Source organism: Hermetia illucens, chromosome 4 (assembly GCF_905115235.1).
Source record: "Hermetia illucens chromosome 4, iHerIll2.2.curated.20191125, whole genome shotgun sequence".
Classification (NCBI taxonomy): domain Eukaryota; kingdom Metazoa; phylum Arthropoda; class Insecta; order Diptera; family Stratiomyidae; genus Hermetia; species Hermetia illucens.
The window spans coordinates 120,615,341-120,630,487 of record NC_051852.1 but is presented as its reverse complement, the minus strand read 5'-3'; the positions used below and the strand labels follow the sequence as shown (position 1 = coordinate 120,630,487).

The 15,147-nt window shown below is 40.6% G+C and overlaps 1 protein-coding gene across 1 annotated transcript in view; it reads left to right on the top strand.

Moving 5' to 3' along the window:
* The window catches only part of LOC119654780 (activated CDC42 kinase 1), a 34,991-nt gene extending 20,167 nt beyond the window's left edge, over window positions 1-14,824 (top strand). Inside the window, exon 6 of the mRNA XM_038060324.1 lies at window positions 14,053-14,824. Coding sequence (XP_037916252.1) covers window positions 14,053-14,152 — 100 coding nt within the window. The 3' untranslated portion in view covers window positions 14,153-14,824. The remainder of the gene's footprint in view (window positions 1-14,052) is intronic.
* Window positions 14,825-15,147: the final 323 nt, after the last annotated feature.

Below are 15,147 nucleotides of genomic sequence, written 5' to 3'. Positions count from 1 at the left end.
TCGAAGTTGTGCCAATCGTTGTAAATTCGTTCGTTCGTTTGACATGTGCGAAGCTGAGGCCACGTTGTGAATCAGTTTTCTTCCCTTTGCGATTTACAGGGGATTTAAGACGGTGATGTGCTTCATTTTAGGCTGAATTAGGCTGTGTTAACATATTGTATGTTAAGCGTAACTGATCTTCGACTACCGCACTGTTAAAACTGACACAGAGTCGTACTTTGTCATTACCTCGGCGCGCAAAAACAATAGAATGTAGCGCATTCTGATCGTCCTTCAACGATGGTTAGTTATTATATCGTCACGGTGAAAAAGTTTGGAGTTTGGATTAAAGCGTAGATTCACTTGTGGGTCAAAAGTTCGGAAAAGTTTGTTTTAAGAGAAGTTGTTTTGAAGCTGCTGTGGTACCGACATTGATGCTACCGACGATGACATCGTTTATTGTTGTTGAAGCATGCTGCCGTTCAACAATATACAGTGGTTGTAAACTTGATCGTAGTTACAGAAGTTTCGATTTTTTTTTGCTTAAAGCCGATTCGATGGATCGTTGATTTTTCACGAAACGCAAATGTGAGGGCTACAACTAGATTCCGATAGTGGTTAGCGCTACGGTCACACAAAATTTGGTGGATACAATAATGAATGCTAGATCTTCGCGGAAGTTAACGCTTTTGCAAACGTTCGGGGTGGTCGATTTCGGACCATCATCACTTGCGATATAACCCACTTTCTGACAGTTGTGATAAGTCAAAATCCAAAATTTGGACTCACTTTGGTTGTGATATGCATTGCATCCACCGTTCTTCGTTCAGACAGTGTGTTTTTAGCCTGTGACTCGACTGTAGCCCTTTGCATTCGGTTTTACCGCCTTTTGAAACGTTAACTTCCATGGTGTCAAGTCTGATCTTGATTGTGGCTGTGCTGGTGTCGATTTGCAAGTCTTCCGAACAAATGTTATTGTTGGTTCTGCCGGTTAGACTTTTGGTTCCGTTGGTTAGCTGGTTATCCCAGCAGTAATCATGTTGGAAGGATAGTTTGATGGCGGAAAAAACGGCACGTTGAATTCGTCATATATTTTACTTTAGGTTTGATCCGTCGAGGTTCGTCCACAGAGCACGCGATCATGAACGCTATGTTTAAATACAAAATCGAGAGAATAATCGATCATATTTACTGCAATGCTGTCAAGTTCAAAAAAGTATTCGTTATCGTCTCCTTCAGTGCCACAATTTGACCGAGGAGACAATAAGTAGCCGTGGAAATATGCAAATAAAGTGCCACTCCTCGGTTAAGTATTGGCTTTTCAGGTATTAGTTTTCAGTTAAGAAAACACTTCGTCCCTTCATACGGCATGGCTTTTTTTTAAATAAAAGACTATAGGTACAAGACTCTTTTATTTGTATATAGACTCGGATCACTATCCCATTGGCATGGTGCTCCGGGCTCAAATAACATTGCCTCGAATCCCCTCTGACAATCAGGTGAGAATTAACACTGAAACCATCCATAAGACAGCCCTCCCTAACCGGGCACAGGTAAATGGATGCTGCAATAACCGCAGTCAACAGATGTCCTGGAAATGAATCATGGACAAATGATCTTCACAACCACTTGAAGAATGTTATCATTATCGCAAAAAAAGTCGGAACGGCCGGTTCGATGATGAATGTAAGCTAGCAACGGAACGAAAGAATACTGCATACCGAGTAATGGTGCATTTTCAAAAAACGTAATATTTGCCCGACAACGGTCAAATACTGCCACCACCACGAAAGTCCGAAAAAGTCCATGCAATCCACCGAAAACCATAAGTCGCCAGGAGCCGATGGAATTACAGCCGAACTGATTAAATATGGAGGTGACCAATTACACCAAGCGGCTCATCAACTGATCCTCAAGGTGTGGGACAGCGAATCAATGTCTGACGACAGACAACGGGGCATTATTTGTTCCACACATAAAAAGAAAGATATTACACAGTGCAGCAATTATAGGGGTATCACGGTGCTAAGTACCATCTATAAGATATTCTCCGCTTCTTGCTGATCGGCCCATAATAAAGCGGCTTCACTTCAGGCAAATCAGCAACAGATCAGATTTTCTCTCTGCGGCAAACGTTGGAAAAACTGTTGAAATGTGGCCATCAGTTGCGTCACCTCTTCAACGACTTCAAGACCGCTTGTGATAGCATATTAATAATGTTACGAATTTGCTTTTACGTACTCCTACCACTGTCACCAATTGTTACGTTTTTCCTTTACGTAATCGCACCGCTGTCACCAATTGTTACGTTCTTCGCTATTCGTACTCGTCACTAGTTACGTTACTTGCTTTACTATCACTGGATTGCATAGCACCAAACAAAAACCCGTTCTATTAATTTAATATAAGCGTTTATTAAACACTAAATTATATAACCGTACTGCATAATTAATTATAGAATAATTCCTTAACTGATCCAATTCGAGGCGTATTCATAACCGACGCGATATGTTCTAACTCTAAAACTAGACTGAGTTTGTGGGCGGATTTCCTGCTCTTTTATACCCAGTGGAACATTCCAGAAAGGCATGCAAACACTTTACTAGAAAACTACTTTGCGCCTTTGACAAAATCTTATCGACATTAGAGTCATCTGTTAACAATTATCGTAACTAAATATTCACCCTACTGTTATACAATTTTGGTGTCCTGGCTAATTGTCATTACTACGATTTACATTGGCGTCGCACACAATTTTCCTAAAGTGATTTTCGTCACAATCATGATCGTTGGCGCAACAATCCATATTGGATCAGGGCCATGAAGTGTGTTAGAGCACTTTATTCAAGACCGTAACGATACACTACAGTACACTGTAGGAGGCAATGTGGTCTGCATTGCGCTCGCCCGAGATTATTACCCTGATTTGACTCAGGTAGTCATTCACAGCTGAGTCGGCTAGTATCCGACGTCAAATCACGATGCAAATCCGACAGCCTTGTGCTCTAACCACTCGGCTATCCCGACACACTTCATGGCATAGCGAGGGTAAAACTGTACACGACAATAAGAGAATTCGGTATCCCGACGAAATTGATAAGACTGACTAGGCTGACCCTGACCAATATGCCAGGCCAGATAAAAGCAGTAAAATCACTCTCGAGACCGTTCGACATCAACAACGGTCTACGACAAGGGGATGCTCTATCATGCGTCCTCTTTAACCTGGCCCTGGAGAAAGTGATTCGTGATGCTGATGTAAATGTGTGAGGCACCATCATGTGACATGTGCAAACTGGATTCAATCAAATCGGGCTGGCGGTGCGAGATCTTGAAATCAAATCAAATCAAATGAAATCAAAACGAAATATATGACGGCAACGTCAGCACCAGAAATCAAACAACCAGCATCAAATCGCAGCTGGACTACAACTTTTGGATTGTTGATAATTTCTCCTATCTAGGGTTAAACATCGCAGTCGATAAAGTGGTAATGGATAGGTCATACGTTAAAGAGGGGTGACAATTACATTGCTGGCTACACCATGCAGTGGAATCTACTCTCCCAAGATAGCCGATGAATAGGTCGCCCCAAGGGCACTTGGCGTAGCGCATTTCAGGTAACTGCGAGCGATGGTGGGTAGGTGTTGTTGAAGCGCGATATCCCACGAAGGGGTAAATGGCAACCATATATACAGGATGCGGCAGCATAACTTCCTTTTTTCAAAACTCAATAAAAACTATTGTATGCATCGGAAAATATTTATTTATTTTTTATAATGTAGGTACATGTCTCAAGTTTTTATTTACATTGTTTTGAAGATCAAATCTGTTAGGTGACGTCCCCCATTCTCCATACATTGCGTAAACCGATTTCTGGCGTTTGTCATGACTCTTGTTAGCATAGCAGGTGTTATGTTGGCAATTTCTTCTTGGATGTTGGTCTTCAAATCTTGTAGGGTTCTTGGACAGTTCACATAAACACGGGATTTCAAAAAAACCCATAGAAAAAAATCACAAGGGGACAGATCGGGACAGCGTGCTGGCATTCCAAATCGCCTCTAATTGAGATGAGGCGCTCTGGAAAGGGTTCTCTCAAAACAGCCATCGATGCTCTTGAAGTGTGTGCTGTTGCACCGTCTTGTTGGAACCAAGTGTCCCCCAAATCCAAATTTTCTAGCCGTGGGAAAAAAAAATTCTGTAGAATGTTCACATACCGGTCCGAATTCACTGTCACTGTAACCTCATTTTCCTCAAAAAACCAGGGACCAATAATTCCAGCTGAGGAAATTGCACACCACACTGTGACTTTTGGTGAATGCAAAGGCTTTTGATGCAATTCTCGAGGGTTGGTGTCAGCCCAGTAGCGCATGTTTTGTTTGTTAACCGACCCACACAAATGAAAATAGGCTAAAAAAAACAATAGCACCCTCGGGAACGACATCAAGAAGAAGCTCACACGCGTTCATCCGAGAATTGAAGTCACGTTCTGAAAGTTCCTGCACTATCGCCATCTTATAGGGATGAAAATGAAGATCATCACGAAGAATTCTTCTCACAGAATGATCGGTTAGTCCAAGGGCAGATGCGTGTTTGCGCGCAGAACGCCGTGGCGATCGCAACATTGACGCTCTCACTGCTTCAATGTTCTCAGGTGATCTAACGGGCCGAGGGACTCCAGTTCTTCCTTTTGTCGCACTTGCAGTTTGTCTGAATGTAGTGACCCATGTAACAATTGATTTGCGGTCTGGGACGGGAGCCAACGGGGCTAAATTAAAGCGATTCGGAAATGCACGCTGTGTTGCAATAACCGAACATCCGCTTGAAAAGTAAACCTCAACGGCAAAGGCACGCTCCTCACTATTCCAACGCATGATGGCGACTGAACCGTGTCGGGGCAAAACTTTACAGTATCCCCTCTTGAACGAGACCACTAGCGCTCCGCTATGAACTAACTGAGTGGCGCGCATTTTAAAAAAGGAAGTTATGCTGCCGCACCCTGTATAAAAGAATTAAAAATCTAACGAGGGATCAGCGAAGGATTTATTTTGTCAAAGATATTATTTATCCTATGATTGAGAACGCTCCTTTCTGCCTTGTGTGGAAGTCGTGGAAGAGTTCAGCGGAGATGACAGATATTCTCAACTACCTCGATTACACAAATTAGTGTAGAAATTGGTAAAGGAATCAGGAAAAGAAGGAATAGATTGACTTGAAAATCAATTCCGAAAAAAAGAATCATTGCGCTGCTCCCATCTGTATATATTATTGGAGTGTTGATGACTCTTTCACTTAGACCTACATCAAAATCGAAGTCGGTTAGTAAATTAAAAGTTATAAATTCACCTTTGTTGTTCTGTTTCAACTTGTGAATGACGACCCCGGCTTTTTGGACTTACCCCCACCAGACTTTTTCCCCGAGAATAAAATCAACGCTCAAGGGGAAACATCACTGCTCGGTAGAGGCGGTTTAAAGAGCCGTGAGGAGGGAAAACTCGTTAGCAGTGGTGTGTAGACGTGGCAGGGTGCTATTTGAAAAATTCTAATCATTTGTACTATTATCATGAATAATTTGAAAAAAAGATTGCCACTATTTTCAGAACGCACCATATATGTCGTAATGGAAACCACTCACTCTAACAAGCCGAATTAGCTGGCCGTCCTTGAAAAGGTCCAAAACAGTTTACGAAAAATGCAAATTTCTTAGATAGCTCTGCGAATATAAAAGCATAAAGACAAATGTCGGGGTTCACGCAATGTACCAGACTTTAAAGTTTACAAAAATTGTTTGATCAACCAGATTTTAGTCGATTTCGGCAAGTAATGGAGAAAAACACTATGTAAATGAAGTGCAAAAAGGCACTAATAGTTTGTTGTGGTCTAATAACCCAAATTTCTTAATGTGTGTTACCGTCATTACGTCTATTGAACCTTTCGCCTTCGACGGCCTTCCACTTTTTATCCGCACTAAAAGCTAATTAATTTTAACAAAGGATCCAGCAAAAAATATAATAATTTATCCACTTGCTGAGATTTATTCAAATTGCTGAAAAACATTCAACAGTTTTGCTTGAATATATGCAAATTAACACAAGCAAAATGGATTCCAGCCAACTATTACTTTTAGATCTTTCATATGTTACGTATTTCAAAACTGTGTTAATTCCCCCTAATTGTGCGAATACATTAAATTCAACACTTTCTGGCGCGGTGTTTTCTTTCAAAACAGAGTAGCTTTGTTTTGATTAGCTTTCAGTTCAGTAGTCTTTGCATTATCACTTGCAGTTTCGGTGATTGAGGTGCTAATAGAGAAATCGGAGCATTACATAAATTACTGAACGCAATGTAATTGGCAGCTTTTTATTTTCATTAGCGTGAGTGTTTTTAATGTAACAGAGTCGATGATATGAGTAATTACTTTTATTATAATGGAATGTGAAAAGTTCCAACTTAGTGCATGCGTAACCGAAAGATATGCATACTTTTTCCTAGTCAAAGTTTTTACGATAATAATAGAGTGCAGATTTCGTTTTCACGGTTACTGCATCAAGTAATAATTACAAGCGAATAAAGCTTGCTCTTAATGTTAAATTTCAATGAAGTGATTATTGCTTTATCGCATTCCTCTATCTAAAGAAGTATTTTTTAGAAGTGTGCATTTTATTTGAATTTTATTGCAAAATTTTAACACAACTATATGGTTGGATTATGTAACTCATTTTTGCGAAATACACGGCTTTTCAAAAAAATCGCCGTCAAAACAGAAGCAAACGAATCAGACGCTGGACCACCTCCGCACTACTTCGCAGTGCGACGTAAAGCCGCTATAGGTGCTAAGTATGAATTATACCGTCCGACAACTGTCGCTTTAAACCTCCCATTTTTCTTCTAAAGTTGGGTGTTTACTCAGAAAGTGACTCAAAATAAACGTGCCCTTAAATAGAGGGCGGAACCAAGACCACTCTATTTTCCAACAGAAAATTTGCTTTTTAGGCTCAGACCAGTCAAGACTTAACACGTTGATAGTGAATTCGATACACTGTGTATCGGGTTCGACCTCCATCCGTAGCGAAATCGATACACACTGTATATTCGACTTGTAAACAGGGTCCATTTGTTTTCCTCCACCCAACTCTGAACGCAGTAGATGTTCGACCCTTATTTCTCGTGTTCGTGTTCTCGGAGGGGTTTCGGCTATTTTCTGGAGCGCTTACAAAATAATTTTTTAAGAACATTTTTTCTTTTCCGCTACCGGAGGTAATTAATTAATCAGGTTCCGCTTCATATCTATGTCGGGATTACGAATTAATATATCCGGCGCAAACAACACCTGTAACCGATTTCAGTCACGGTGAGAAAACGTCTGATAAGTTTTCGTTTGCACTGACGACGAAACCATCAGCAAAAAATGTTTGTTCTTAACAAATTGACATTGTAGTAAAGGGAAAATTTTATGCCAAATTACGGTCAACCAACAAGTTGCAATAAGTAAGCTCGCCTGAAGACAGTTCTAAATCATCAATAGGATCCTGCTTTCACCACTGCGAATAAAAGTGATTTTCATGAAAAGTTTTATAAAATCGGTCGGTTTTGACGGTGCCTCTTAAGTTTCTGCAGACTTTCTTTCTAGTTTCTTCTACTTTCACTTATCTAGATATACTGAGAATCTGAATCTGAGATATTTTCCAATGAATGGATAAAAAGCGCTCGTTTTTAATTTGAAAACTGAAGGGTCTTTTAAGCTCCCTGCTATGACGAAGATATTATCTAAAATCATCTTGGTGTGCATCACCGAACACATCGTTGGTTTGATCAATAGGAAATTAAGTTGGTTTCTACTTACGTCCTTCTGTATCGACCACTTTAACATCCTCCGGATCATTGCAAGAGGAACAGTGATCTAAGCTTCGCAGATCACTGTTCCTCTTGCTCTTGATTGTGAGAAAGCTTTTGGCACCATGGACAGGAAATTTGTCTGAAATGCTTTAATCAGGAGGGGCATTTTGGAGAGAGACCGCTAATGTTAAATCCTCTTATTATCGGTGAAGTGTGCTGCTTTGATCGGAGGAGGGAGGAGTTCAGTGGACAAATTCCTCTTTCCTCAAATATATTGACTACGCTGATGACACCTGCTTGCTCTGTTACCTTGCCTAACTCTGGATTTTCAAAAGGGGGCAACAACAGTCGGACTAAACACCAATGAAACCAAAATTCTCGACTTGATTGATCATCGCACACCTTCTATCTGCGTTAATGAGCAAAGCACCAAATGCGTTGATCAATTTGTATAGCTCGGAATCGTTATTTCTCTTGACGACGGCACTGAACTCAATGTCGCTTAACGCATTAACAGAACTTAATCGGCTTTCGCTTCCAAATGTTCTCTCTTTATTACTATATGGCAGTAGTGCATAAAATTCCGAAATTTTCATTAATTCATACCTGCATTATATCATCGAGGTATTCTTGCCTGAGATAATAGCAAACGAAGATAATAGTCGGCATATAGGACGTATCAGTGGGAATGCGGAAGTGACAGTGGATAGGACACACATGGAGAAGGGCGACAACTCCAAGTTATGCCATGCAGTGCAATCCACTATCACAGAATGGCGGACGAGTGGGTAGCCCTAGGTTTATATGGCGCAGAATAATAGAGGAAGAGTGCACACTTCTCAGAAAATCGTAGAGTGAGTTGTGATTATGAATAATGATGGTGCTGAGGCAAATGCGAGGGGCACGATTCTCTTTAATTCCTTCCAACTACTGTCCTATGCTGAGGATATCGACATCATGGGAAGAACCACCCAAGACGTACAAACTGCCTTCATCCAGATCGAGCAGGTGGCGATTGGCGCGAGGTCTTGGGCTGCACATCAATGAAGGCAAGACAAATCATATGGTGGAAACGTCAGCACCAAAAACCAACCAACCAACATCAAACCCCACTCGCCAAACGGGAAAAATAAAGATAGGAAACTACAACTTTGAGACCGTTGATAATTTCTCCTATCTAGGGTCGAAAATCACAACCGATAACAGCTACGACGATGAAATCCACGCACGGTTGTTGGCAGCCAACAGAGCCTATTTCAGCTTCCAAAAACTGTTCCGCTCGAAACGTCTCACCATAGGGTCAAAGCTTTTACTGTACAAGACAATGATCTTGCCAGTCCTCATGTATTCTGCCGGAGACTTGGGTTCTTAGCAAGAAAAATTTTTCCGAAGAATTTTTGGCCCCCTACATGAGAATGGACGCCTACATAACGACGAAATCTATAAGTGATATTAGTGGACCTCGGCGCAAAACCGGAATGTCTGGAGATCCTTATTGAGGCAGGATACCGGTTGTTGCGCCATTGATGATGGTGGGGGGGGGGGGGGGTGGTTATTTAGTAATGATTGACGCGCTATAATTACATACATCTTTGACAATCCCCCATATTTAAAGCAAAGACCTGGATGCGAATCACTAAAAAGTGTATGTAACTACCGCAAAGCTAAAAACATTGTAGAAATTATCAAAGAAAAATGTTTGCGTTCCCCAATGTAGCAAGTCATTGTGAGAATACATACTAAAATCACATTTGGATTTTTTCCATGAAAACTAGAGTGGTATTAGCGACGAACATGAAAAAGGTTCTATCAAAACGTTATTGCAATGGAAAAACGGTTCCAGAAAAAATGGGAATAAAAAAATATGCTTGATAACCATTACTAGACTAGAATAAAAATTCGAAATCACTTACTGGTGCTTTACTAAAATTCTGGGGTTCAAACCACTGAGAAAGGCGGCAAGTAGTTCCCGAAATATGCATATCTGCAAGGAAATAAAAAGTTTCATTAAAACAAAAGTAAACGGTTTCAGATTTCTATTTTAACTTAGCTTTACTCAAACGCTCTATAGAAAGTTTTTGTATCTACTATTGGACTTGTCTCCAGATGGCTTAATGGTTAAAGCGCTAAGCTGTCCTAGCAAAAGATCGCGGTTCAAATTTAACTGTTCTAACTGAGGGATTTCTATCATGAATGAATGTCCGATATCAGTGGACTCAGCTGGAATGAGCGCCTGAATGAAATCACATTGCCTCCTACTGGGTACCGTAGGTCCTGTATTCTATCGGTACGATCTTGAATGAAGTGCTTTATCACGCTTCAAGGCCCAGATCCAACTGGATTGCTGTGCCAACGATTATTGTTTACCATATTGGACTTTAATAAGAAACAAGTCGAGAAACCAGAAGCTTGACGCTTCAAGTCTGAAAGGTTTTATGTATTTCTTAGGCGAAAACATTTGAGTGGACATTTGTCCCATTAGTATCTAGCACGTAATGTATATGAATTTATTATGTCAGAATATCCACTTTCGCGTATTACAGGCATTTAAAGTCTTAGAATTTGCACTGAAGCGACAACTTTGACCTATTGTAAATGTGATTTCCACCAAACTTGGTAGGATCACGCTTTGTATTATATAAACAACACCTTTCATTTGATACCTCAGATGATATTCGATGAAAAAATTACATCCCACTTTGCATGTATGAAGACCCCTCCCCCCTTAAATTCCACGTAGAACGATGTAGCTCATCTTATGCGTGGACATTTACAGTTACTACCTTTGGACCAACTTCGGTGTCAATCGGAATAACCATTTCTGTGGAAAATATGTGTGACAGACAGATACGCAGCAAACTGGTTTTAAAAGCAGCAAAAACGAATAATAATAGCTAAGTTGGTACTCAAAAAATCGGATGGATGTAGTTCTTCGTAGGAAACGTCTCCGCGGATAATAGCTCTAGTTCTGAGTGAAGACCCGACGGGCGACGAGCAGCGAATAAGAACAGCAGATTTAACCCTATCAACTTGTAATCGGAGTGTTGGCATTTATGCTGTATTCCACTGTGATTTCCAAGACATCACCTCAGTAGAGGTGGTGACGCCTGTAGATAATTACAAAAGCTGAATGAATGCTACTATTAAATTATCCAGCAAATATCTGCATTTCTGCTGGCGTAGCAGTTTAGTTTTCGCTAACCTTTCCTTTTTCGGGAAACAATACTATTACTATTACATTTACCATTAATCCAGGCAAAATATGACAATCGAAATGGTCCACACAGCAATTACCGGGCATTGACGCGTCGCCTCGGCGCCTAGTTTTGGAGCATCAGAACTGAGTTTTCGGTTAATTCATCCTTTCCCCTTTCTTCCACCGACTATGCACAACGCTCCACTGTTGGCACCGCGCGGCCCGGGCCGTCTCAACTAAGCCCTGGGAGTAGCTTGCTTGAAGTGGTTCAAGGGTATTGTTTACGATGTTGTTACATATATTAATTCCGCTAGAAATTCTTACCTAAGCGAGCTGAAGTTGAACTAGTTTTTATATGGTTGCCATTCCCCATCGGAATTTTGTCTGATCCGAAAGTTGGGGAGGGTTTCTCGAACTAGGGAGATACATTTGATTTCATGGCGATGGGAAAATGTTGAAAATTGGTCTCAATCGAAATGAGTGGACAGGATTCTCAAGTCAGCAAGTGGCATTTTCAGACAAACGCTAAATTCTTCCACGTTTACAACGCTGTGTTACGGAAACTTCGAAAGCTAAGCACTTCAGAGGAGTTTCGCATCAGCGAGTAATAGAAGAAGAAGAACTTCCTGCATCTTGGCTGTTTTTTTGCAAATGGTTGGATTATATTTAAGGCTGGAGTTGAACTGTCTCTGGAGCACTCTAGTGACGATCGATCTCTAGTTTTCAGAGTAAAATTCCTCCTTGCATAGCTCACACACTATAGGACAGTTTAGGACATATCCTAAGTAGTGAATCGTGTAAGAAGTGTATAGAATGGGAGGGAGCTCCACAGGTTGCGCATCAAAAATACTGAGCCCTAAGGATGAATGAGGTGATGACGGCACTGGGTCCACGAGTTTTTCAGAAGGATTGGAGTGCGAAAATGTAATGAAAATAGCAGTGTCGTTTGAAGTTGGAACAGCGTTTAGTTCCAATGAAGTTTCCAATTCCTTTTCCTTTTGTACAGAGATGAAGCTGATGAGCAGCTAGCCGATACCCTGTCCCAGTATAGGGCTGATGTAATAACTTTACAGGAGATGCGTTGGACAGGGACCGGTTTCCTGGAGAAGAGTCGCTACACCATATATTATAGTGGCCATCCAGTAAACCATGTGCTCGGAGTAAGTTTCTTAGTCAGCAAAAAAATGAAATCTGCTGTTATCCCTATAATGATGATAATGATCTTTACAACCACCTGAAGAACGTTATCATCGATACGGCCACAAAGATACTTGGCCCCAGCCGCAAAAAAGGTCGAAACGTCTGGTTTGACGATGAATGTAAACTAGCTACGAAACGGAAGAATGCCGCATATCGAGTAATGTTAAACTCTCAAAGAACGCGGTTACGCCCAGAGATGATAAAACTCCGTCGAGCGGAGAAGCGACTTCACAGACGGAAAAAGGAAGCCTGGAAGAACCAACAAGTCTGGGAACCAGAAAAGTACAGGAAGCAACCGCACCAGTCGCGGAAATTTTACCAACAAGTCAGCAGGATGAACCCTTATACACCTCGATGCTCATCTTGTCGAGACAAAGAGGGAAATTTTATTTCCGGCAATATAGGCCTATTGGAGCAATGGGTTGAGTATTTTGATGAACTGCTCAACAACCAAAATATCGGCGAGTTGAAGGTCCCGCGAACTGAAGACAACGGACAAATGCTGTCACCACTAAGTTCAGAAGAAACAGTTCGTGCAATTCATAGGCTTAAAAACCATAAGTCGCCAGGAGCCGATTGAATTACAGCCGAATTGGTTAAATATGGAGGCTACCAATTACACCAAGCGATTCATCAACTGATGCTCAAAGTATGGGACAGCGAATCAATGCCTGACAATTGGCAAGGGGCATTATCTGTCTCATAAAAAGGGGGATATCACGCAGTGCAGCATTTATAGAGGTATCACGTTGCTGAGTACCATCTATAAGATATTCTCCTCTATATTGCTAGGCCGGATAGTCCAATACACCCTGAACACCATTGGCCCATACCAAAGAGGTTTCACGCCAGACAAATTGTGGGTCACTTAATCCGTATGGATGGGGATGATCCAGCCCGGAAAGTCTATAAGGGCAATATCTATGGTAGAAAAAGAAGGCGAGGCAGACCCTGCCTGAGATAGAGTGATGGCGTAGGTCAGCACGCCAGACAGCTTTTAGGGATATCGAATTGGTGGACCTTGGCGCAAAACCGGGTTGCCTGGAGTTCCTTATTAAGGCAGGCTTAGACCGGATACCGGTTGTTGCGCCGTTAATGATGATGATGTATACAAGCAGAGAAAATAGCAGTCTCTTTGCTGGAAGAGTACGGTCTTATATTTGAGTTTAATTTTGTTCTCATGCTGGAGTCAGTCAGTATTGCCCAGTTGCCTAAATATATTCTGTCAGGCACCATGAAATTGTCAAGTATTAACTAACATGATCTAGTACATGCTTAGGGTCATACCACATCAAGGTTAGGTGGTTGTCGATCACATTGTATACCCAATTATAAAGGGCATTCCCAATGTTAATGATCCTGTCGCCCTGGGAGGTGTGTCCTAAATATATAAAGTCCCACCAATTATGAAATCATCAGTTTTTAGTTGAAGATAATTCGAGATTTTAAAATTTTAGCCTAATTATACGTCAAAGTCGCATTTCACGAAAAGCGGAACGAATAAAATTTTCTTCATTGATTGGAGGCATCGGAAGCGCGATTTTCGCTATATGATATATTAGGCAGTTAATATGCTTTTTAATCGATGCCTTTTCATGTCGAAAACTTAAAGCAAAATGAAGAAAAATCCCCAATCAATCTAGTTCCTAGAAATATCGTCCTCTTCACTTTACTTTATTTGTCTAAAAGCATTTTTTTCTTATAGTATATACCTATTATTATGAACTTCTAAAAGCATTTTTCGAAACTGTGTTTTTGGACTGATTGCCATGATTGCGAACTTCTTTCTCTTGAAATCACATCCCCATATGTTAACCCTTATTTTATTTTAAACATTACAGGCTTGGCTTGGCGTCACGTCCTCAATGTGAGCAAGCATTACTCAAAACCGGTTGGAGCGTCGAACTAGCAGCATCTGTACTTCTCGAACCGACCGTCTGAACACTGTAACTTGGGAAGCAAACTGAAAATGTTCTGCGTCATCATAGCCGCAAACTATTACTATTTCAAAAAGTATTGTTTTACCCTGTATAAAATGTAAAGCTATCGAATTAGAAATTAGAAGAACGAAATGTATTCTCCATTATTTTTATATATATAATAATAATAAAACCTATTGACAATTATAATCTACGGAAGAAATCAATTTTTACATTGCCTTACTCGCCTTTTTTATTCTCATCTATTTATATGATTTTTAAACTGAGAAACAAATATGCCAATTCGAATACTACTTTAAGTTTACAATAAAACGGAAATACTTAGAAAATGAGAATTTATAAATCTACATTGGAACAATATGTTGTCACAAAAAATATTAAATGTTAAACGCTAGCTGGTAAGGACGAAAACGTGGATGTAAGTTTTGCTTAATGTGATTTGATCGTATGTCGATTTGAAAAGGTCGATTGTTAGAAGTAGGTGAAGTATTGACTTGTTAATGTCACCATTATTTGATATCGAAGTAAGGGATATTTTCTACTATGTCCTGATACGATAGAATAACGAAACAATACTCCTATTTGATAGAAAAATATGTATATATTGATGTATATTAAATAAATAGACATGTTAAGAAATGTATGTAAATGAAGATATATAAAGTTAACCTAACTAGTCGTTTAATTCACAGAGCTAAAAAAGAGTTTGTATCCAACTGCAGTAGCGTCAATAAGGAGTGTATCTGCAGTGCTCTACACAAGAAGGAAGTTACAGAAAAGTTAGTAGCTGCTGTCAGGGCGACAGGCTGTGGCAAGCAACCACAACTCTCATGAAACTCCCGATAGGAGGCCAACCGCAACAACCGAGCTGAGCGCACATGCAACGGGAATTCTCCGAAGTATGGGAATCCAGGGACTATCTCGGTTCCCATGACACCAGTATATGACTGGTAAGGTCTTGTAATCTATTGCTACTTCAGATGAGCCCCTGAGTAG